The sequence below is a fragment of the Acromyrmex echinatior genome, chromosome 3, assembly GCF_024713525.1.
Source record: "Acromyrmex echinatior isolate Ae372 chromosome 3, ASM2471352v2, whole genome shotgun sequence".
Classification (NCBI taxonomy): Eukaryota; Metazoa; Arthropoda; class Insecta; order Hymenoptera; family Formicidae; genus Acromyrmex; species Acromyrmex echinatior.
The window spans coordinates 9,592,278-9,614,261 of NC_141854.1; the positions used below are offsets into that span (position 1 = coordinate 9,592,278).

At 29.3% G+C, this 21,984-nt stretch overlaps 4 protein-coding genes across 6 annotated transcripts in view; 2 read left to right on the plus strand and 2 right to left on the minus strand.

The window, feature by feature from the left end:
* Positions 1-13: 13 nt before the first annotated feature.
* Positions 14-2,934, plus strand: LOC105146329 (Multiple inositol polyphosphate phosphatase 2). The gene is made up of 9 exons (XM_011056502.2): positions 14-149; positions 219-502; positions 578-888; positions 964-1,089; positions 1,181-1,325; positions 1,423-1,523; positions 1,610-1,719; positions 2,129-2,329; positions 2,509-2,934. The coding sequence occupies exons 2-9, from the start codon at positions 337-339 to the stop codon at positions 2,681-2,683; spliced, it is 1,335 nt and encodes a 444-aa protein (XP_011054804.1). The 5' UTR covers positions 14-149; positions 219-336; the 3' UTR covers positions 2,684-2,934.
* Positions 2,929-6,380, minus strand: geminin (geminin DNA replication inhibitor). The gene is made up of 6 exons (XM_011056501.2): positions 6,194-6,380; positions 6,034-6,073; positions 5,100-5,218; positions 4,038-4,165; positions 3,758-3,936; positions 2,929-3,583 (listed from the first exon to the last, which is right to left on the minus strand). The coding sequence occupies exons 2-6, from the start codon at positions 6,070-6,072 to the stop codon at positions 3,524-3,526; spliced, it is 525 nt and encodes a 174-aa protein (XP_011054803.1). The 5' UTR covers position 6,073; positions 6,194-6,380; the 3' UTR covers positions 2,929-3,523.
* A 6,274-nt stretch (positions 6,381-12,654) lies between these two features.
* On the plus strand, positions 12,655-14,441 carry ND-B14 (NADH dehydrogenase (ubiquinone) B14 subunit). 2 transcript variants are annotated; one of them, XM_011056498.2, is made up of 3 exons: positions 12,655-12,863; positions 13,745-13,860; positions 14,223-14,441. In XM_011056498.2, the coding sequence occupies exons 1-3, from the start codon at positions 12,740-12,742 to the stop codon at positions 14,349-14,351; spliced, it is 369 nt and encodes a 122-aa protein (XP_011054800.1). In that variant the 5' UTR covers positions 12,655-12,739; the 3' UTR covers positions 14,352-14,441. The 2 variants fall into 2 exon arrangements, with proteins under 2 accessions (XP_011054800.1, XP_011054802.1); XM_011056500.2 differs by having other exon boundaries at positions 12,742-12,882.
* A 208-nt stretch (positions 14,442-14,649) lies between these two features.
* The window catches only part of LOC105146326 (receptor-type guanylate cyclase Gyc76C), a 100,304-nt gene continuing 92,969 nt past the window's right edge, over positions 14,650-21,984 (minus strand). Inside the window, exons 20-21 of one of the 2 annotated variants that reach the window (XR_015544537.1) lie at positions 16,965-21,960; positions 14,650-15,226 (exon numbers count right to left, since the gene is read on the minus strand). Coding sequence is in view for 1 of the 2 variants with exons in the window: in XM_011056497.2 (XP_011054799.1) it covers positions 21,076-21,960 (885 nt within the window). In the remaining variant the exon portion in view is untranslated. Of the gene's footprint in view, positions 15,227-16,964; positions 21,961-21,984 lie in introns of those variants that run through there. The other variant, XM_011056497.2, reaches the window with a different exon arrangement.

Consider the following 21,984-nt stretch of genomic DNA (forward strand, 5'->3'; position numbering starts at 1 on the left):
TAGTGAACGGTTGCAGTTAGATAGAAAAAGAGAAATGAACAATAAGTTCAGCTACACTGCACTTGAAATAGAATCACATGCGTGAGAGAAAAAAGAAATCTATAGCACTGACGTCATATCTACACGGTGTTCAAAAAAGTTTAAGCAATGTATATATTAGGTGGTGTATATAATATTGTTATAACGAAGTTATCACTGACAAAATGCTTTTATTGCAGATAAAAGAAACTATTATATTAGAATGTATTATGTTAAATAACTAAGAAAAAAGTACATATACATATATTTAATATATTTGTGGACTGTGACATGATTATGACGCTATAAAACTTCAGAATGCTTTGGAAATTATCTGCTAAAATTCTTATATTTTGTATGGTAGCAGATATTTCTCTTGCTTCTAATTATTCCAAGTGTAATGACAGTTACAGATGTAGATTAGGCTCAAAAACTCCTTATAGATGTGTAGCTAATTATGATGAATCAACATTAGAATATCCAGGTATTGCAATATCATTAATATTTTTAATGCATACATAAAGCTCTTAATGTGTATTTATTGTCATTTGATTTACAGATTGTGTGGAGAAAAAGATTTGGTTGATTTTTCGTCATGGAACTCGATATCCAGGCAAGAAGTACATACCTCGTATGATAGAAGACTTACCAGAGCTGCAACATGTAATATTAAAAAATTATGAGAATGGAGCAACAAATTTGTCAGCTGATGAAGCAGCTCTGTTTAAAAAATGGAAACTATCGTTTACTCAAGGAAACATGATGAAATTGGCAGTAGAAGGAGAAAATGAAATGATTGATCTCGGAGAAAGATATCAGGCAAGATTTCCATCTCTAATGCCAGAAGCTTTTAACAATCAAACATATAAAGTATGTACAACGAAAAATCCAAATATATTAGATATATATTCTATATTTCTTCCTTCATCATCAGCTGAATTTCAGTTTAGATTCACTGCCACACAACGTACAGAAGAGAGTGCAAGACATTTTGCTGTTGGTTTATTCGGTTGGCATAATAGCAAAAATGTTTGGTATCCATTACCAGTATATCGAGATCGAGTGATAAGAGTAAGATTTCATTATTTTTAAATTCTCAAGCAATTTACTCTGCTCCTAATTTTTTTAGTTCTTTAGGTACATGATTATTCTGTGTTCCTAGTTTTATAAAGCTTGTCCTCGCTGGCGCCAAGAAGTTGACAAGAATTTAGATGCAAAATTAGAGAAAACGAAATTTTTGGATGGCAAAATTGTTAGAAATATGTTAGACAATATTAAGAAACGCATTGGTCTCAATATTGATTATGGTTAGTATTTATTAAATATATTATATATAAATTAAATAAATATCAATTGCTGCTAGTATTTATATATGTCAATTGTTATATACAATCGATATTTCAGAAACTGTAAATTTAATGTACACAACGTGTGCTTTTGAAACTGCTTTAAATCAAAGTATAATATCTCCCTGGTGTAAAATATTTTCATCAAATGATTTCAAAGTAAGATTTAAATTAAAGTAAAATATACGTTTTTTATACGGATAAAAATGTCATTATGCATTCAATTCTAAATTCATATTTTATAGATCTTTGAATACGTAGAAGATCTAGAATTCTATTGGATCGACGGATATGGCTATCCATTGACTTATGAGCAAGCGTGCGCTGCCTTAAAAGATATGTTTGATTTCTTTGGGTATGCAGATTTATATGCATTGCAATAATCAATTTAATATAAAGTTCTTGTGTTTTTCTTACTGCAATCTTTCAGTAAAAATGACAAAAACAGGAGGATGCTTTAAATCTTTTTGCTTACATATCAGAGATTTTCATTAATTAAAGAGAAAACCTTCATAAATAATATTTAGTTCATAAATACAAGATTGCAATTTTAATGCAGCTTTATTCTAAACATTTGTGGAATCATTTTGTCTAATTGTAAATCTTGCTAATTAAATATAATTCAATTATGTTAATGTAGGACTGCGTTCAGAAACCTCATCTATGTACATCTATGTATTATCAAAGATAAAATGATACATGGGTGCATCCGATTAAAGTTTGAACACAGTCCAATATATTATAAGAATATTATTATTTCTCAGATCTAATGAAGCGGCAGTGACAACAGCTTATTTTACACATTCTGGCACAATTTTAAAATTAATAGCCTTACTCGGATTAGCCAAAGATGCGCATCCTTTAACGCATGACTCCTTCGTATTACGCAAGAAGGAAGATAAAAGAGCTTGGAGAAGCAGTATTATTGATACGTTTGCAACTAACATGGCATTTGTTTTGTATGAGTATGTTTCTTTTTTAAAATCATGAAATTATATATATATTGGGTCATCTAAAAAGTATCCGCGGTTTTTTGTCACTAAATATATGATCATCAACACCATCTGTGAAAAAAACCGCGGATACTTTTTAGATGACTCAATATATTGTCGTATATATATTTATCTAATTATTCTCGTTTTAGTTGCGAATATTACGGACCCAGTGTCTTATTCATGCTTCAGGAACGACCGGTATATTTACCAGGCTGTCCGAAAGATATGCCTTGTCCATTAAATATTATGAAAGCGATATATCCAGATCGCGATGAAGAATGTCAGTTTGATGCTATGTGCCATATAACAAAACAAGGCAATTAATGCAAAAAATATTTTCGCAGTAACGCCATATACATATGCATATGCATTCTATTTATTTACATATCTAAATAAAAATATGTGAAAAAAGTTTAATTTTTGAAAGAAGATATTTTTCTAAGAAGTTTTACTGAAACGTACCTGGTTCGTTTTATGATGGATTCAGAATGTTTTTTAAAATGTACAGTAAAAGAGATCGAAATTTATTTTGTGTATCTCATTATGTACTTAAATAATAAATGATTCAATCATCATTAGAGTTCTTTTTATTTATAGTAGTAACAATGTTTCTAGCATTAAATGAAATTGATTTCTGCGTACAATATTAGTATACTTGTCTATAAAACTAATGAGGAGTAAGTTGATAAAAAATGTATATTGAATAATGAATACGATTTTAATCTACATTTTTGACAGTATAAATTATTATAAGGAACGATGCAGCAAATTAACAAATACTTAACTAACGAATTTTCATTCAAAATTGTTGAAAGCATTCAAGCCTTTACAATAAAATATTTTGAAGATTATAAATGTTGCATTTAGTATCTCTCTAAGATATAACATTTGGAAATATTTATGATATTCAATAGTAGAACTATTGAATACAGTATGTGTATGTATAGCCTACTTTTTCACAACAATTTATTCAAGAATCCTTTGATTTAAAATATTATATTTAAATAGCTACATGTATTTTAAATAAGATTATTTTTCAATAATATGTATACATAAGTTTGAAATAAAATATCGGCTTTTGTGAGTTTGAATGCGTTCAACATTTTTATATAGAAATTTTCGATAGTTGATCTTCGTTATAACTTTAAGAAATGAACTCGTAAATCAAAGGACACTGTCTTCTAATGAATTGTTTATATCGTTTCTGTCATCTCCCATCATGTCCTGCAATAAAATACATAACATACATATATAATTATAAAATAGTAATTAATGCTAAATATTAGGTAGATACGCGTAGACGAGATACAGATTACTAAAGCCATCTATTGGAAAAATAATGGATTTCTTTTTATTACACCTAATATATAATATCAATGCAATAGAATATAATATTACCTGCAACACTTCAATAAGAGCTCTCGCTTCATCCAACATTAATTTATAAATACGACTTTCTTCTTCTAACTTTTCGTTACGTTTTGCGAGTTCTTTATTTTCTTCTAAAGTATCCTTAAGCGCTAATCGCCTCTTTTCAGCTAATACTTGCCAATAATTTTCACTCGGACCAGCTAAATCTAGAAAAAAAAATGTAATAGAAAACTAATCTAACTCTTTTACGATTTTTAAAAAAATGCAGAAAGAAAAGGAGAAATAAAATATATTATTTTAAATGTACCTGTGCATATTAGATCCTCAGCGTCAATTTCTCCCTTTTCCTCTTTCACAGTTTGAACAGCTTTGTTATTGGTTGTCACTTTTACTTGATTTTTGGAAGCATCTTTTTTCTTTTTTGTAGGTACATTTCTAAAATATATATATAGATTTAACTTCAATTCTTTCCATAAAATTTTGTCATTCTTTCAAATAATGATCTTATAAAGCCGGTTCTACATTAGTTCTACATTAGTTGCAAACCGATCGCAAGTTTGCGACAGCCAATATGAAGTGTTTCAAAATGCAAACTTTAGATTGGCTGTCGCAATAAACTTACGATCGGCTTGCAATTAATGTAGAACTGGCTTAAGAAATCACCTTTTCTCCGTGTATTTTTATTAGGCATAAAGTAAAAATATAAATATATTTACAAATATTTATTACAATGAGCGTTTACCAGCAAGGACACAGATAGAGTGTAATAATCATTTCATCCTTGTTTAATGTAGGCAAACAAGGATGTAACGATTCACTATATCTAATAATAGGTATTCAATCATATTTCTTGCGAATTTTCAATCAATTTAGTCATTGTTCTGCTTCGAAACATTTTGAATATTATTTGAAAATGTACACTCTTAAAAGTCTTGATAGATCTTGAAAGTTTGATAGGTCTTGAAAATCTTGATAAATCTTGAGAATTCTTAATTTCTTTAAACAAAATTTTGTTTGAATTGAAGAAATTTAAACTTGCTATAAGGTTAAAGAAAAATTTCTTTGATTTGAACATCATTTCTTTGATGTATTATAATTATTTATATTTATTTAATATTTTTACTCTCTAAAATTAAACTAAATTATTCTCTAAAATTTTATTCTCTTTAAAATTTATTAAAACATTCAAAACTTTTTAAAACCTTCAAGACTTTTAAGATTGTATAATTTCAAATCATATTCTATTTAAATTTTTCATGATATATTCGAACTAATTCAAAGCATCCACACATTACTAACTGTATCTGACTGTGATCTTGCTGGAAAACACCTAGTCTCTTTATGTTTAAGGAAGAACAAATTAACTTACTTTTTTGATTTTGCTTCTTTTGTTTGTTGAGTAGATTTGATCATTCTATCAGCACCAACTAAAGTTTCCTTATCAGTAGCTGAGGGCTGAAGTTCATGTAAAGATTTTCTAACTTTATCCTGTTTTAATAGAAAAAATAAATTTCTTAAAGAAATAAATGACGCTCTATTAAACTATTGTAATTATGATATATACTCTAGTAAATTATTGCATTTATTTTACATATAAGTATTATAATTTGTAATTATAAGATAATTATAACTTGTGTTTAACCTATACCATATAAATATACTTTTCTTAAACATGTCTATAATCATTTTTTATAAATTTTGTCTGTAATATATTATATATTTTCCATCTAAGAAGAATAATATGTATGTATAATGATATATAGATTTTATTTTTAATTTGATTTGAATAATAGATTTGATTTAATAAATCTATTATTATTAAATAACAATTTTTTGTATAATTATAATATATAGTGATAAACAGAAATATAATTTATGATAAAATATTTTCTATACTACAGATATATATTCTTAATTCAAGGTAAAATATAACACATTTTCTATGATAATAATGAATTGTAATATGAATGTTGAACAGTTATTTTTGTAATTAATAACAAAATTCAATAAACTGAAACAAATTGAAATTTAGTGTATGCAACATACTCAGTCATAAATTTGTACATATAATTTTTCACTTGAAATTTCTTTTTGATATGAACCTATCATAAATATGATTGAACAGTTGAAATGACCTTCCAGTTTTGCATATTTGAAATATTATACTTATAAAAGTATAAATATATTGTAAAAATAATATATATATTCTTTTCGTTCGAATAAAAGTTTATAATATGAAATCACATATTGTAACATCATTTTTCTTGAGAGTTTCGTGCAAAAAGAGAAATAAATACACTAACCTCAGAAGTAACCGTTTCAGCACCAGTAACCGGTTTCATCCTACAAATCACAAAAGTAATTCAAGATCTGAAGAGAAGATAATACTTGATCGGCGTATAAAAACAGTTATTTTATTTACAAATAATACGGCGTTTATCATTTGAATAAAGTTTCAGTTACCTTTTCGATCTTTAATCACACTTGAATCTTGAATCTTGAAAAATATAAATGCTCTAGACCAGTCTAGCTAGGCGGTTTGAAGTAATACAGGCAGTTTTCTCAGCTCACGTAAAACGATTTAGCCATCAGCTGTGGCGGGAACTGCAATTGGACTAGAATCTTAGATATATAAAGTCTAGAGAGCCAAGTCAGAAGGAGAGAGTGGTAAACTGGTAATAGAATTTCAATGCTCGCATCCAATCAGGATAGAGGCAAGTTTTCACCAATCTCTTCCATGCCTACAGACTTTTGATGACCGCATCCAATTAGAGAAGAAGCAGTTGCAACACACACACACACACACACACACACACACACATACTCTCTCTCTCTCTCTCTCTCTCTCTTTCTTTCTCTCTGAGGCTCTCTAATAAAGTCCATGGCAGAGAGAAATCTAAGAGAAGCCATGTCAGTTTTTTTCCTGTTATCATCGAAATCGCCCGTATACTCACCAGTACATTTTTAGTTTGAGAACTACAGTGACTACATACATTTTCTAACATGAACTGATTAGAGGGTAGATAAAATCGTTGTAAGTACATGTGATTCGTGTCTGTACTAAATCTATAGGATAGAAACGTGCGATTATTCTTTCTAGAGACCCTCTAATATCCTCTAATCAGAGTTAGGAGGTCGATTCTGTATCTTCAAACAATGTGAAAATTACAAAAGTGAGTAAATTTACTAAGTATTCTCCAATGAAATAATCAATATTCCAGTAAATTCGCTCACTTTTGTAATTAACCTCATTTCAAGATACAGAATCCCCAGGACCCCTATTTTGTAAAGCCTGTTCTACAATACTTCGTATGTTGGCATCGGATGTCGAATGCATGCATTCGGTTTTCGGCTGTCGCATGGAAAGAAACAATTGATCATGATTAGTTAATTTCTTACGGTACGTCATATAATAATGTCTCCCGACTAATTGTAGACTAGGCTTTAGGGCTGCCGCACACACCTTCTGTAACAGTAACTATAAGACGTACCGGAAGAATCAACTAATCAGAATTAAAAGTATTTAAAAGAATACTCGACTGTGATTGGCTAATTCGTACGGTACGTCTTACGGTTATTGTATGTGGCAGCCCTTACTGTCTTTATGCTTACCGGCAATTGTTGTTACGCAGATATATTATATGATGAAAAAGCTGCGCAACGACATCGATTGTCGGTAAGCGTGCAAAAACAGTTACGGAATTCCGCTTTTGGCTAAAAAAAAAAAAAAAAAAAAATTGATTCCTGCACACAGAACGCGGCAATGCTTTTCGTGCGGCGGAAGTTGTCGCACTAATCAATAATTTTATGTTCTTAAGTCGGCCTCACAACAATATAAAAATATACAGTAGAGACAAGATCCCGTTTTCCATTCAGCCGCATATATTTGCTTGCGTATCATTAGCGGCCATGTTTTTGGTGACATCAATTACGAGGTAAAAATTATAAAAGTGAGCAAATTTACTAGAATACTAATAATTTCATTAGTCAACATATAGTAAATTTGCTCACTTTTATAATTTTCATCTTGTTTGAAGATATAGAATCGAACTTCCGGGTTGCGTTCGGATTCCCACCCGGATGCTCCTCGGGTGTCATGTTATTCTTGTTTAATGTTCGATAAACAATAAGGATATGACATTCGGGGAGTACCCAGATAGGAATCCGAACGCAGCCCTGGATGAATTATCGGCTCCCGTATGCTAACGCCAACTGAGAAAGTAAATGTCAACTACATTTGCAATTGTTATGAAAAGTGAAAGTTAACATCCAAAAAGTGAGAGTAATGAGTTGTTTATTCGAAATAGTAAGAGAAAAGTGAAATTTTTTTAAACGCTGAGCAAGAAAGTAGTTTTACATTTGATTAAAATTATATAGAATGGTATCTAAGAGTTAGCATTTTATTATTTTGAATATATTATCCTGTGACGATGATACTTTTATTATTTAATATATCTAGTTTATTAAGATTCTATTAAGTTTATTTAAATCTTTCACAAAACCAATAAAATTAGGACATATTTAAATCTTTGTAGTATAATTTTTCCTTAATATTGAGTTGGAGGAAAAGTTCTATGATATTTTGTTAGCTCAAAATTATGTATACAATATCTTTGTTAAAAACGAACAAAATTTAAATTTAAAAAAATGATTTTAAAGCTTGAATCTTTACTTTTGAATGGTAACTATATTTTTTGAATTTATGTTAGTTTTGTAATTTATATATATATAAAACTACGAGCTGAAAAAAAGGAAAATTTTTCTTTGCACTTTGTGAGTAAAAAAAAATTTGCGAAAATTTTCAACTATCTATATCATGAAAATTTGGGATTTTCCTTATGAATTTTTTAAAAATATTTCTACGATTTTTTGTTCTTGGATTATTTAAGCGAAGGCGAGTTAAGCAAAAAGAAGTATTCTGATTTTGATAGCTCATAATTCCATTAAAAATCATCATACTGCAAAAAAAAAACAGATTCTTATAGCTGAAACGTTACTCTATTGAGTGGTATAATTGCTAATTTAGAAAGATAGAATATATAAATTTGAGCTAAAAATATTTTACTGTTCTTATAACCATTGCACAATGGTAATAATAAAAAAAAACCAATATTAACATCACATTTTTATAATTTAAATTTCTATATATTTTACATTTAAAAAATTAATATTATTCGATAGAATAAAATTTCAATTTTAAGAATTTGTTTTATTAATTACGATGATTTTTAAGTTATGAGCAATCAAAATCAAAATGCTCTTTTATTTAATCTGCATGTAACCTTGGTAACAAAAAAGTCGTAGGAACATTTTTTAAAAACAAATGGGATCCTTAAAAAAAACTTTAAGCTTTCACGTCAGATAATCGCAGAAAATTTCGCAACAAATATATTCTGTATATAATGTAAGCTAACAAAATTCCACCGAATTTTTTGTTCAACTCAATATTATTTGGTATAATATTGCAATAAGTTTTACATTTGTAATATCACAATTTTCTAATAAGTTTTTCATACTGATAAAGTTATCTTATATGGCACAAGTACATATGGCAACATGACAACACTTTCCATGACTAGCGCTCAATAAATTGATTTAATTTATGTAGATTGGAACTGCAAATTATAATGAAATGTTTAAATAAAAACCGTCCTTAAGTATCAATAGAGCGGATGTAGAACATAGTGTACCTGCGCATAACTGCTATACAATGCGCTATCTCAGGGTCTGGCAAAAATTGTCGTAATACATATATCTGAAAAGTTTATATAAAAATTAAATGAATTCTTACATCATTTTCATATTAGGCTTCTACATTGGATCCCATTATTCTTCTCGGCACACAACAGAATAGGGATAAAGTTTGAAAATATAATATGATTGCTTTTTCGGAAAGCTTATACATAATTCATATCAGATTTTTTAGCTGGCTACTTTCCTTTCAATATAATAGAACTTTGATGCGCTCCATATTAATCTATTAAAATTCGTTGATTCTATAAGACAGTGTAAAAAAAACTTCTTACTCGATATGTGCTCTTTTTTGTATTAGAAAAAAAAAATTTGCCGAGTGAATATAGAAGTGGAAAGGATGCCCAGTGAAAAACGGAATCGACGATGCGCGATTCGACATTTTGATGGTGTCGACGTTGTTATTTCTTTGGGTGATGGATTTCGCCACTTCTTGGCGAAAATAAAATCAGAGCGTAAATCGAATGTATTAGGGTTCGCGCTTCAATATACTACATCCTTACAACATATAATTATATTTATGCTCTCATTGAACTCATTCAAGTTGACGAAGCAGCTAGTTTGCTCATCGAGCAAATAAACATGATTGATTGTTACTTAATATATATATATCCAATCACTCGAATAGAACAAGTCATTATTACTCGTATTCATAATCAGGCCTTAAGTATAAGGTCTGATTATGTATGTGGGCATATGATTATCAAAACGATGTCATAATCAACTCCAAAATAATTATTAAAAATCATTTTTCAATTATTTCCGATTCACTTGTTGTACTTAGATAATCACATTTATGCCTGGCGTTTCCACCATTGATTTGAAATAATCTGTTACGTGATTTACATATTTTAATTATATGATTTCATCATGTAACATGATTTTTTTCAGTACATTTCAATTAACTTGATTAAATGCATTTAGTTCGTAATGATTATTTAGTTCAAATAATTATTAACAAAATCTTGTAATTTAAAACATATTACTTAAAATATATTATTTATTTGAATTAACAAATATTTGCTTGACAACCCGTGACTGTTACATTTAGTTAAATCGATTAATATTTTTCTGAAACAGCACCTTTTTTTTTCACCTTTTTGTAGAGTGAAGTCTACAATAGGTATTGTGTAGAGTCTTATTCAACTACGATTGGTTAATTTCCTACGATTTAAAACTTTACGACCATCTACAACTTCTATTTGTAGATCTCGCATCAATCGCTCGGGGAACAGCTGCAAGTCTGCATATTCTCAATGTGCAATTTTCTGTTGCCTATTTCCCACTATTCCTTATTTCTTTGCGTGCAGTCTTTTACAACAAAGTCGTTTTTGAAAAAACAGTATTTCCCGACGGCCCGACGCGCGAAGCCACAAAATGACAATTTATTGTTCAAAAATCGCTAAATATGCTCGTCCAAACATATGCACATAAATATGTTAATAAATATGTTTAAAATTAAAAGCGACATTGACAATTGATTATATCGATACTGTCAATGATGAAATCTTAATTCTAGCATATTAGATTTGTATTTAGCGAAAAATACATATAAGATAGCTTAGTGTAAAAGCACATCAATTCAAATAATTCAACTCCTGGTGAAAAATAATTTTCAAATTGTTATTACAATAATATTGCACACTTTAGAGAGCCTTTTTTAAAAATTCAACTCTACAGTTTCCTTTGAGATTTATTAACGATTAATTTTAAAAAATTCCTTTCGATCAAAGAAGATTACGGTCTGTAGCGATTTTTGAACAATAAATTCGTTTATTTTCTTGTGCGATGGCAACCGACAAGCCGACGCGACGCGACGGCCGAAGACAGCCGATTTGCCGACAGCCAACGGCCGATGATCGAATGCAGTCAGCAGTCTGCAGTCAATCGTCGACTGAGTCGAGTGTTGACGGCGTTAGTTAAAATGGTTAGTCGAGCTGCGAGTGTTGTTCGTCAAGTGAAATCAATTTTATCCATTAATCGAAAAGATGCGCGTCGAAAAGTGCTTACGTTGTACAAAGCATGGATTCGTCAAGTACCAATCTCAAGTACGTTACTCTCACTGTCGTATATTACAATTTCTTTTTCTGTTAATATTAATTTAATTTTGCGCCTGAATTTGTACATTTTACATGTTTCGACCTTATATTTAAGTCCTCTTTAGAAAAATTTTGTATTCGTTTTCATACTCTTATTTTCTGTGATTTTTTAATCATTTCTTTTTTTTTAATATTTAGTTATAATTATACTCATGTTAAATGAATAATAGAAACTTTTTATGTTTTTTGATTTTTGTTAGCCTTTTACATCACATTGTCGTATTTTGAATTATTTGAATTAAATTCCAAGCAGAATAATAAATGTCATTTTGACATCATTCGTATATCGAAGAGTTAAATGCGTATTTTCATTTTAAATTTGACATTAAAATATCGAGATTTTTTAAAAATAAGTTAATCTACACATTGGTAGAAATGAACATTAGGAGAATAGCTCTTTTTTTTTATTTTTTTTTTATTATCGTGATACGTTCTGCTTGAGTTTGTACTTTCCCAAATAAAATAACAAGTCAAAATGACAATAAAATGAATCGAAAATGATTGGAGAATGATTATTTTGGAGTCATTTTGACATCATTTTGATATCGCATAATGACTTGTTCTGCTTGATTTTCATGCTTTTACGCTAAGGTATCTATTAGTTCCATCATGAATTTATTGGATTGAAAACTATTTAATAGAAAATTCATTATTAGATCATGCCTGTAGTCATTGTAAAAAAAGATTTAAAAAATCCAATTTTACAGTTTTTCCTTTGAAATTCATTAAGAATTAATTTAAACAAAAATTCGTTTCGATCAAGAATATGCTCATTCAAAATGTAAAATTAAAAGTGACATTGACAATTGATTATCAATACTGTCAACGGTGAAATCTTAATTCTAACATATCAGATTCGTATTCAACGAAAAACATATAAGACAGCATAGTGCAAAAGCATATTAATTCAAATAATTCAACTCTTGGTCAAAAATAATTTCCAGATTGTGATTAATATTAACAATTAATTTAAAAAAATTCCTTTCGATCAAAGAATTACAGTCTGTGATTTTTGAATTGTCGTTTATTTCCCTGCGAGATGGCAACTGACGCGACGCGACGCGACGACAGCAAACTTGCCGACGATCGACGGCCGAGTGCAGTCTGCAATCTGTAGTCGTTTGAGTTAAGTCGTTGAGTGTCGACGGCGTTAGTTAACATGGCTGGTCAAGCTGCGAGTGTCGTTCGTCAAGTGAAACCAATTTTATCTGTCAATCGAAAAGATGCGCGTCGAAAAGTGCTTACGTTGTACAAAGCATGGATCCGTCAAGTACCAATCTCATGTACGCGATTCTCACTGTCGTATGTTACAAATTGCAAGCTTTTTCGTTACCTAACCTGTAATCTGTAAAAGCCAAAACTCGTTGCTTTCTTAATATGTTTGTTTTCAATAATATAAAATTATTTTCAGTTACATAAAGCTATTGTTACCTTGTTATTTCATATTTTACGTTCTCAAACGTCCGAAATAGCCAAGCGTGATATAGCATATTATGCAAACTATAATGTATTGCATATGTCGCTATATATTTGCTGACATCAAATAGGATACATTATGAACAACATGACTGCTTATTCATATGCGTAATCAGTTGTCGAAATTTCTAGAGCAAACTGTAAGCAATGGTGGTTTAAGCTAATTCTACAATGTACTTTTTATTTTCTGTTTCTTGCTATTTGTCTCTTATCTTATTGATCAAAAAGGCAAGAGACAAACAGAGACAAACAGCAAGAAACAGAAAATAAAAAGCACATTGTAGAACTAGCCTTACACATTATGTTGTCAGCAACATGACAGCAACATGTTAGCAATGAATAATTAAGCGTTTCATCTTGAGCATCGTGATGAAAACATGACAACAGAACATATATCATGATTTCGTTGTTGCAAATATGTCTTCAACCTGTGAAGTTTTTTAATTGTAGCTTGTTGCTAACAAAATGTTGACAATATGACACAAATTGTTGTTGAGGATATTCATGCTGACATGTTGCCATTAATTTGCCATCGCAAGAATTCGAATTCCATTGAGTTCAACAAACATAATGATGTCTCACCTTGTCTTAAATTTGTCAAAATTGATTGTTGCCGTTTTCGGCAACATATTAGCAAACATACTGCATTTGGTTATCTGGAGTATAACAATCACTTCTTTTTTTGCAGTGTTATCTTATAATATTCCCAAAAGTGAAGTAGACTGTAAACGAAAGATACGTGAGGAATTTAGACGTCATGCTCATCTTACTGATTTACGGATTATAGACATAGTTATTGTAAAGGTAAAAATAAGAATCTCTTGAGTATATACATTAATTTTTATATAAATAGATGTCAGTAACTAATATAACTTTAATTATCTACAAATAATATTCATGATATACGTATATATTGTTGAAAAAATTTTATAGGCTTTGTTCTAGCATATGTTTCTTGTACTGAAAATCTATAGTTTATTATGTGTATATAGTTTATTATATTTTCGGTATTGATAGTGCGTATGGAATTAGAACATGGCCATGATATGATAAAATAAATGTTGCATATAATTTATTAATCAAAATATAAAAGTGATAGTATTTATACTGATTTAATAATTAAATTTTACTTATAATACAACATATAAAGTTATATAATTTTACAGGGTCAAATGGAGTTGCAAGAAGTAGCTAACCTGTGGAAACCTGCAGGAGCACTTATGCATTATTGGAAAGAAACGTGGGAAAAAAAGCCAACTGATTTCATGTCAAAATTTCTCAGTGGCCAGGATTAATTTATTCTACCATTAGTTTACGAGATGTATCATAGAAATATAATTGTATAAAAAATAAAATAAATATATAAATATAAATATAAATATAAATATTTTTCTTAAAAATAAAAGGAAAATTTCAGGGTGGCCAGCGATCCAGCATTTTCAAATTCCCGGTTTTTTCTCGGTTTTCCAGAACTAAAAGTAGCGATTTCAAGGTTCTTAATATTAAAAAATTACTCATGTTATACATACAAAATATGATTAGTTTTGTAAAGTTCCATTACTTAAATTGTAGCAAAAAATAATGAAATATGAGTGCTTTAATGTATTTTTATTGATAAATGAAATATTACGTACAAATAAAATCTTTCTTCGACGATTTAACACATAAATTAAACTTAAACCTAATGAGCATTCATATTCAGAACAACTGTAAGATAAACGTAATATTGCTTGGAATCTATCTCTAAACAACAGATTGTTTATTATAAAAGTAAAATACAAGAACGAATGTTCCTCAAAATATCTCGTGAAAGACAATCAGTAAAATTAAATAAAACTTGATTAATATTTTATATATACGTATATAAACATACATATTGAAACAAACAAATCGGAATAAAAATTTTACTCAGCAATTGAATTATCTATCTCTGCCATTATCTTTGATACTTCAGCTAAGTATTTAACTTTTTTGGCCTTCTTTTTTTCTAGTAGAGTTTTACATTTTCTTAATGTTTCTATATCCAATGTTTCTCCGCCTCATGCTGTTTCGTCAAAAATTCTTTATAATGCGAAAGCACATTACGCATAGAATAAGTAATAGTTTTTTATCAATTTTTTCTCTCAATATCTCCTACATTTTCAACGGTATTATAGATACGTCTTTGCGCCTGAAATGAGACTCTTGTCAAGTTGATTTTCAACAAGGCACTCAGCATTTACGGAGAAATCGCTTTCAACAATGGCATTTCCATGAGATAAAATTAATTTAGCAAAATCTATGAAATTATCACACGGTTTTGTCGATAATTTTATTGCATCCACATTTTATCTAGACGTTTTTTATTTCTTTTGAAAGATTTCAAAATTTCCTGAATTTAAGGATTGCCCGTTTATCACGGCAATATATAATATGATAAATATACAAGAATATATGTATAAGAAAATTGTTTATATTATTTAAAAGCAGTTCAATAAATTAAAAAAAAATGGGATGTATTACATTATTTTCACGAAAAAAAATAAACTCTTAAAAATTGCTAAAATTTTTAGACTTTAAAGTAAAATGGTTACATAAATAATATTATATTTTTTAAATTATATTCCACAATAATATGTTTTCACGATGTTGTTACATTTTTAAAGCATTAAGCATAGATTAAAAAATAAAATAAAAAAATTATTCAGCCGATAAATTAAACATATTATTAATTAAATATATTTATTATTATGAAATATATTTTTTGTTATTATTTGTCTGAATAAAAAAAATCGCATTAAATATAGCGATAACTAATATTAAAAAAATTGAATTAAATTTTTATTTCTGAAGGTTTTTAAGTTTTAAAGCTACTTAGACTTTTACGAAATTAATTACCCTACGGTCTCTTACGTCAATACATTTGTTTTACTCGAAATAATATTAGGTGTTGGAATTAATTCGTAGCGTTTTTAATGAAAGAATGTTATTTATTTTACATGAGCATTAAAAAATACATTAATGAAAGTACTTCCCATCACTTGTAAAACGCTACGAATTAATTCCAACACCTAATAAATTGACTAATTTTCAAGAACTAAATCGATTTTTAATGATTATATGAGATAATATTTTTTTTGATGTTTTATGCTTCTGATTCAGAGTCTTTTAGGCCAGGAATCGCTGATTAAATGTAAGTTATAAAATATTGTAGTTAACTAAAATCATTATCATGAAGTAAAATTTTTTTTTTTTTCGAATTCATGTTTTTTAAATTTGGTGGAAAATGTACAGCTTCAATCAATCATCCGATTGATATGAAGTTTTTTCCGAAAAAAATTAATTTTTATGGAACCATACCTAAAAATGCTATAAATTTTCCAAAATAACTATTTCTTTGAACAAGTTAAAAGTGAAAAAAGTTCGTGAAAATTGACACTTAATTTCAAATGGCTGCCATCCTATAAATTTTAAAATTTTTCAAATAAAATGAGATTCATGGCCCCACAAATTTAATATATTTTTAATAATTGCATTTATTTGTGCATGCTCTGATGCAATTATTAAAAATGTAAGTTACAACTGCAATTTTATACAATTCTAAAAATAAAAAATTTATTTCGTATATTGAAATATAAAAAACATAATGCAAAAAGCATTATTTTGATATTTCTTTCCTTATAAAAAAAAAATTGGTAAAAAATACATAAATTTTGAACCTCTAGGACTAGAATCTTCCTTTAAGAAAACTAAATTAAATTAAACTAAATTCGATTTTATTTTTAAAAAACTTAATATGCAAATTCATATGTATTCTAAATCCGATATGATAGTGATTATTTGCAAACACGAGATATTTTCAATAAATGCACATTTTGTTATATATTTGTTATATAAACTGTAATAAAAGTAAATAATGATTTGGATACCTTGTATTGATTTTGCAATTACGAAACTGGAGGAGTTGTTTGTACTTTTTTCAGTCTCTTTACGTCGTACACACATTTCCATCAGGATGCTTTTCTTCCTACTTGCAACAATACTTTTATGGTGTCAAAACATGTCATGTACAATACAATGTAACGTTAAGTTTTTAAATTAAATTTATATTTCATATCAATTTATCAGAATGTTGAAACTTTAAATGTTTATTACATCTATACTCGAATTTGACTCTAATTTACCCTTCTATATTCTTAATTCTTTTATGTTTTTGAGATTTCACATGGCTTTGATGAGTACTTTTTCCATCGAACTAATATTAATTATTTGCACCATTGCATTGTATACAATGCATTGGCACTAATTTTAGGATTCGGAGTAATCCATGAGTAAATAAGCTCATATTATAATATCATTGATATTTTGTGCTTGGCTTAACTTTAAGCCTGATTCTTTACTGGAAAAAAAAAAAACAGATAATAATTACTAAGAATAGAGAAGACTTCTATATCCGACGCAGAAAATTCACTCTGTATTTTTCATTCCGACTGTTGCACTATAAATCACAAAATCACTCACGTTAACCTAAGAAGAGTTCCAAATTTTTCGAACATCCGAATGATTGTCCGTAGAAGCAGAGATGCTGATAGAATACCTGATGAATTTGTGCATCATTTGTTTTAATAAATGAAACACGGCGCGTCAAATGACTAAGCAGCGATGAAAGAATGAAGCACAGGGGAGCACGGACTCTTGCATAATACATAACACTTGAAGCATAAGAAAATGAAAGTGCTTTATTTCCTTCCTTTCCGTGAAATAAAGGATTCTGGTTGATTGATTTTCTTACACCTCATGTTTTATGCGCTATGTAAAAGTCTACGCTCTCCGCTTGACGTACACTATCGTCGAAGGATAGTGCAGTAACCCCAATTTATTGATTTGATTTATCCACAGAATTGAGAAAATTGAAAGTTTTCTACATCAAATTATCAATCTTATCAATATATCAGGCCAATAAGAGTTAGAGCTACTGTAGAACTCTTCGAATCATTGGCAATGAAATTCCCGGTTTTCAAAGATTCAAGGATCGCTAGCCATCCCCTGAATTTATAATGGTTTAATTCCTGTTCATTATTGGGCGTTAGTGAACAATGGCCTAGTTTCCACCGAGGGTTTAAACCGGATCAGAATGTAATAACCAATTACAGTCGAGTATTTCCCTGTTATAGTCAAACGACAGAGGAATTCTCGACTGTAGTTGGTTGGTTATTACATTCTGATCCAGTTTAAACCTTCGGTGGAAATTAGGCCAATAATTATAATAATAATCACATCAACGAGGGTTATTCTGACGAATCTAGATACTCATTATATGATTTTGTAACGAATGATCAACTGGAAATAAAATTGGAACCGAAGGAATTTTTAAAAAGATCAATTAAATCGTCATTGCAAACAATAAGGAAGGTTGATTCATTAATTTATCAGGTACAACTATTCCGAAGAAAATTCAAATTTACCTTCATATTAATGTAAGTGTTGCATAACCTTTATTCTTTATCCCTTGATAATTATTTAATTTGTGAATTGGCATTATAAATTTAAAGCGTTTGTTATTTATATTTCGCGTTGTTTTGTTCTAATGGAAAATTTTTATATACATACGTACATAGTATAATTTATTATCGGTTTACTATATATTTTTAAGCTAAAAATAGTTTTTAAGTTATAAACTGTTTAATGTCTTTATAGTTTTAATTTTGACGATAATTTATTCTATTTAGTTTTTCTACTTCAATATTATTAAGGATGTACACGCATTGGTAGGTATGGTGTCCCTTGGCGTTCGCGGCGCGCGGCATTACATTATATCCTATTTTATTTATTTATTTTATTATTATATATGTTCTTATATTTAACTGTTCTTAAATTTAATTTTACAATCTTGCGATACAAAATATTAATTTCATTTGTACACTGCAAATTTATAAGTGCATGCAAAGTTATTACAATGAGTCCGAAAATTACATTTAATGTTGTAATTATGCACACAAATTTTTTGCAGTTAAAAATTTTTATGCATAATTACAACATTTTGTGTATAATAAAAGTATTATTATGAATATTGGCGAGCGAGAGACACCGGGGTATCTCACTAGTAACAAATATATGAGACAACAAAAAAACACCGCGGGTTGACATTACGTCCAATTATGCTTTCTCTCTTAATTATGCACCTTGCGCTAAGAAAAAATAAAAATATCGGACAAAATATCGGAACGCCCTCGCTTCTACTTTCTCCCTTCGCGTTTCTGGTAACACGTACGTGTGCACTTCGGTAAGAATGTGTAGCGCCACAGAGCCAAACGCCAGAGGACATAATTTCTGTTCGTGCGTGTTATGCAATCTTTTATATTAAGTTACATCATTAATATGACTGAAATTCAGTCATTATTCATACTGACTGCTCTTTGTCGCTATTAATCGAAATCATGTCTCTTCACTACATAGTTTATCTTTATCAAGTTTTATTACGTATGATATGGTTGTAATATACTGTCTTTTGTAACACGAAGGTGAGATGATTCTTATAAATCTGTTATATTATCTATTGTAACTTGAATGTGAGATGTTCCTCATAATGTTAATATAATTAGATATTTGGGTACTTATGTATTTCTGTGGCTAATGAGGCTCTGTGGCTAAGTATAATCGAAACGTATCGTTGAAACTTGTCGTCGAAAAATTATAATTTGTGATTAATAAATATTATTAGTACATCTAGTTATAGCTCGTTTAATGTATTGACCTGGGTTTTACTACTATTTATTAATTTGTTGTAAGTTATACAAGCGAAAAGAATTGATATTATTTATATTATAAAATTCAAATTCTTTTACAGTTGGGAGGGGAAATTTTTCGGTTTTGGTCAGTTATAAGAGAGTCAATTGTAAGAGAGTGTTAATGGATTTCATTAAAAACATTGAGAACAACATCAAAAAAATTAAACCATATGAAAGCTAGAAATCTAATTAATTCGATTTTAAAAACTTCTTATCGGAGCCATTGAGAACAATGGTATTGTCAAATGTTTAAAGAATTTAGTCCTTTAATTATCTCTTATAGGAGGTAATATTTTTTAATTTACATTTTTTTTTACACTGATATATTATTATTTAGTTATATACATTTAACAACATGATATATTACTAAGCACCTTAAGTGTAATCTAGTTTACTTCTCACAGCCATACGGACAATTTACTTCCATCAATGAACAAGAATAGACTTACAGATATAGACATACATGTGTGCTAATATATACACACGTCTTATATGACATTTATGTTTCACATTTAATTTTAATTGTGTGCACATATATATATATATGTATATATATATATATATAAAATCGATATTGGAACATAACAAATTTTTCGTTAGATATCTTTACAGATTTATTATGTTGCATAAACGATATATTATTATTGAATATCTAGATAATAGATATCGAAACAGGTGAAATTTCTAATAACTTTCGCGCGGACGACTTACATTACTTTTTCATGTAAAAATAAAACTATAAAAGTTACCTACAAAATAAAAAAAAAGATCTAAACCATTCTGACATCGATTATACGCGATACTGTCCTAATTCCTTTTTTATACTAATAAACGAAATGAATTGTCGGATGAATTAAGTGTCCGTGATGTACTTTGGTCATGATTTTTAAAAATAATTTGCTGTTTCCGTGTGTTACACACATTCGAATTAAAAATCTTAACAAAGAGAAACAGGAGAGCAGTCCTGTATAAAGTAAAAGTTGTTTTTCGCTTCGATGCACACATTTTAGAACAATAAGAATTGTAAAATAACTAAATATTATAAATATATACATTGTAATCGGTAACTTTCATATACATATAAATTGCACGTACCTAAGAAAAAAAGATGGCAACAATAAATCATGCTTATCATTCCTAAAGTAATGTTCCACATAGTTCATGCGTCTGGCAAGCGCATAGTTTTTACGAGTGATTTTATTTCTTGCTATTTAGGTTTTTTGTATTAAAAATTTTTTTTCCCAAATGCATATTAAACTACACTTTCGCGTTCGGTTTGCTTATCATACCCTGCTAATATTCCTCTTCTTAAAGAGACATTGCTGTTGCGCAATCCATTACCATTGAACATCTGGATAATAGTTGAAACAGGTGGAATTTCGAATAACTTTCGCGCAGACGACTTTTTATCAGGTACACTGTCTGTGCTAGATTCGAATACCACCTGATCCAGTGAGCGTGATCGCTTCTCTCGTATTTCTCTCTTGTTCGTACTATCGTCATCTAATAGTGGCTCTGCTTCATTTGGAAGCCTGTCAGTATGAGACATCATTATTACATTGCCATTAGGATAATTATTATTCAGCATTTTTTCAGAAATGTCCGCTTTTAAATTCATCCGCGTGCATTCGTGTTCTTTCCAGAAGTTTGGCGATTCGAATCGTTTATTATATATATCAGTGGGAAGCGGGTCAAGTGAACGGGATTCGCGTAAGACAGTTTCAGATGGATAATCACTTGACGAAGAGGACGCGATGGTAGATAATGCACGAGCGTTCTTTCTAAATTTTGGTCCTGTATTTATAAATAAATCATCTACCGACTTTATATTTAAGCGCCTGTGTGCTTCTTCTTCCTGAACTGGAACATTATCTATCAGCGTGGTCTTCGAGACGTTTTCAGTCAGAGAAAGGAGAGATCTCTCGAGCTTTCGAGCATATACTATTCGCGAAACTGGATTAGACATCTCACATTGCGAAGAAGAGTCATCTGCAATTGGATATGGTACACTTGAATGTCTACGACTAACAGCTCCTAATCCTTCTAGTTGTGATGCGTATCGCGAGTCTGGACTTAACTTCGGGCTTTTTCGTGGTCTGCAGAACAGTGGTAGGAGATTTTCATCCCCGTTAGAATTCTGTAGACATAAAGATTCAGCTCA

Coding starts and splice junctions, on each gene's coding strand:
- LOC105146329 (XM_011056502.2), top strand. CDS start 337: ATGCTTTGGAAATTATCTGCTAAAATTCTTATATTTTGTATGGTAGCA. Junction 889..963: donor TTAACAATCAAACATATAAA/GTATGTACAACG, acceptor GCTGAATTTCAG/TTTAGATTCACTGCCACACA. Junction 1,524..1,609: donor TTTCATCAAATGATTTCAAA/GTAAGATTTAAA, acceptor CATATTTTATAG/ATCTTTGAATACGTAGAAGA.
- ND-B14 (XM_011056498.2), top strand. CDS start 12,740: ATGGCTGGTCAAGCTGCGAGTGTCGTTCGTCAAGTGAAACCAATTTTA. Junction 12,864..13,744: donor CCGTCAAGTACCAATCTCAT/GTACGCGATTCT, acceptor CTTTTTTTGCAG/TGTTATCTTATAATATTCCC. Junction 13,861..14,222: donor TAGACATAGTTATTGTAAAG/GTAAAAATAAGA, acceptor ATAATTTTACAG/GGTCAAATGGAGTTGCAAGA.
- geminin (XM_011056501.2), bottom strand. CDS start 6,072: ATGAAACCGGTTACTGGTGCTGAAACGGTTACTTCTGAG. Junction 5,219..6,033: donor CTGAAACGGTTACTTCTGAG/GTTAGTGTATTT, acceptor CTATTAAAACAG/GATAAAGTTAGAAAATCTTT. Junction 4,166..5,099: donor AAAGAAGCAAAATCAAAAAA/GTAAGTTAATTT, acceptor TATATATTTTAG/AAATGTACCTACAAAAAAGA.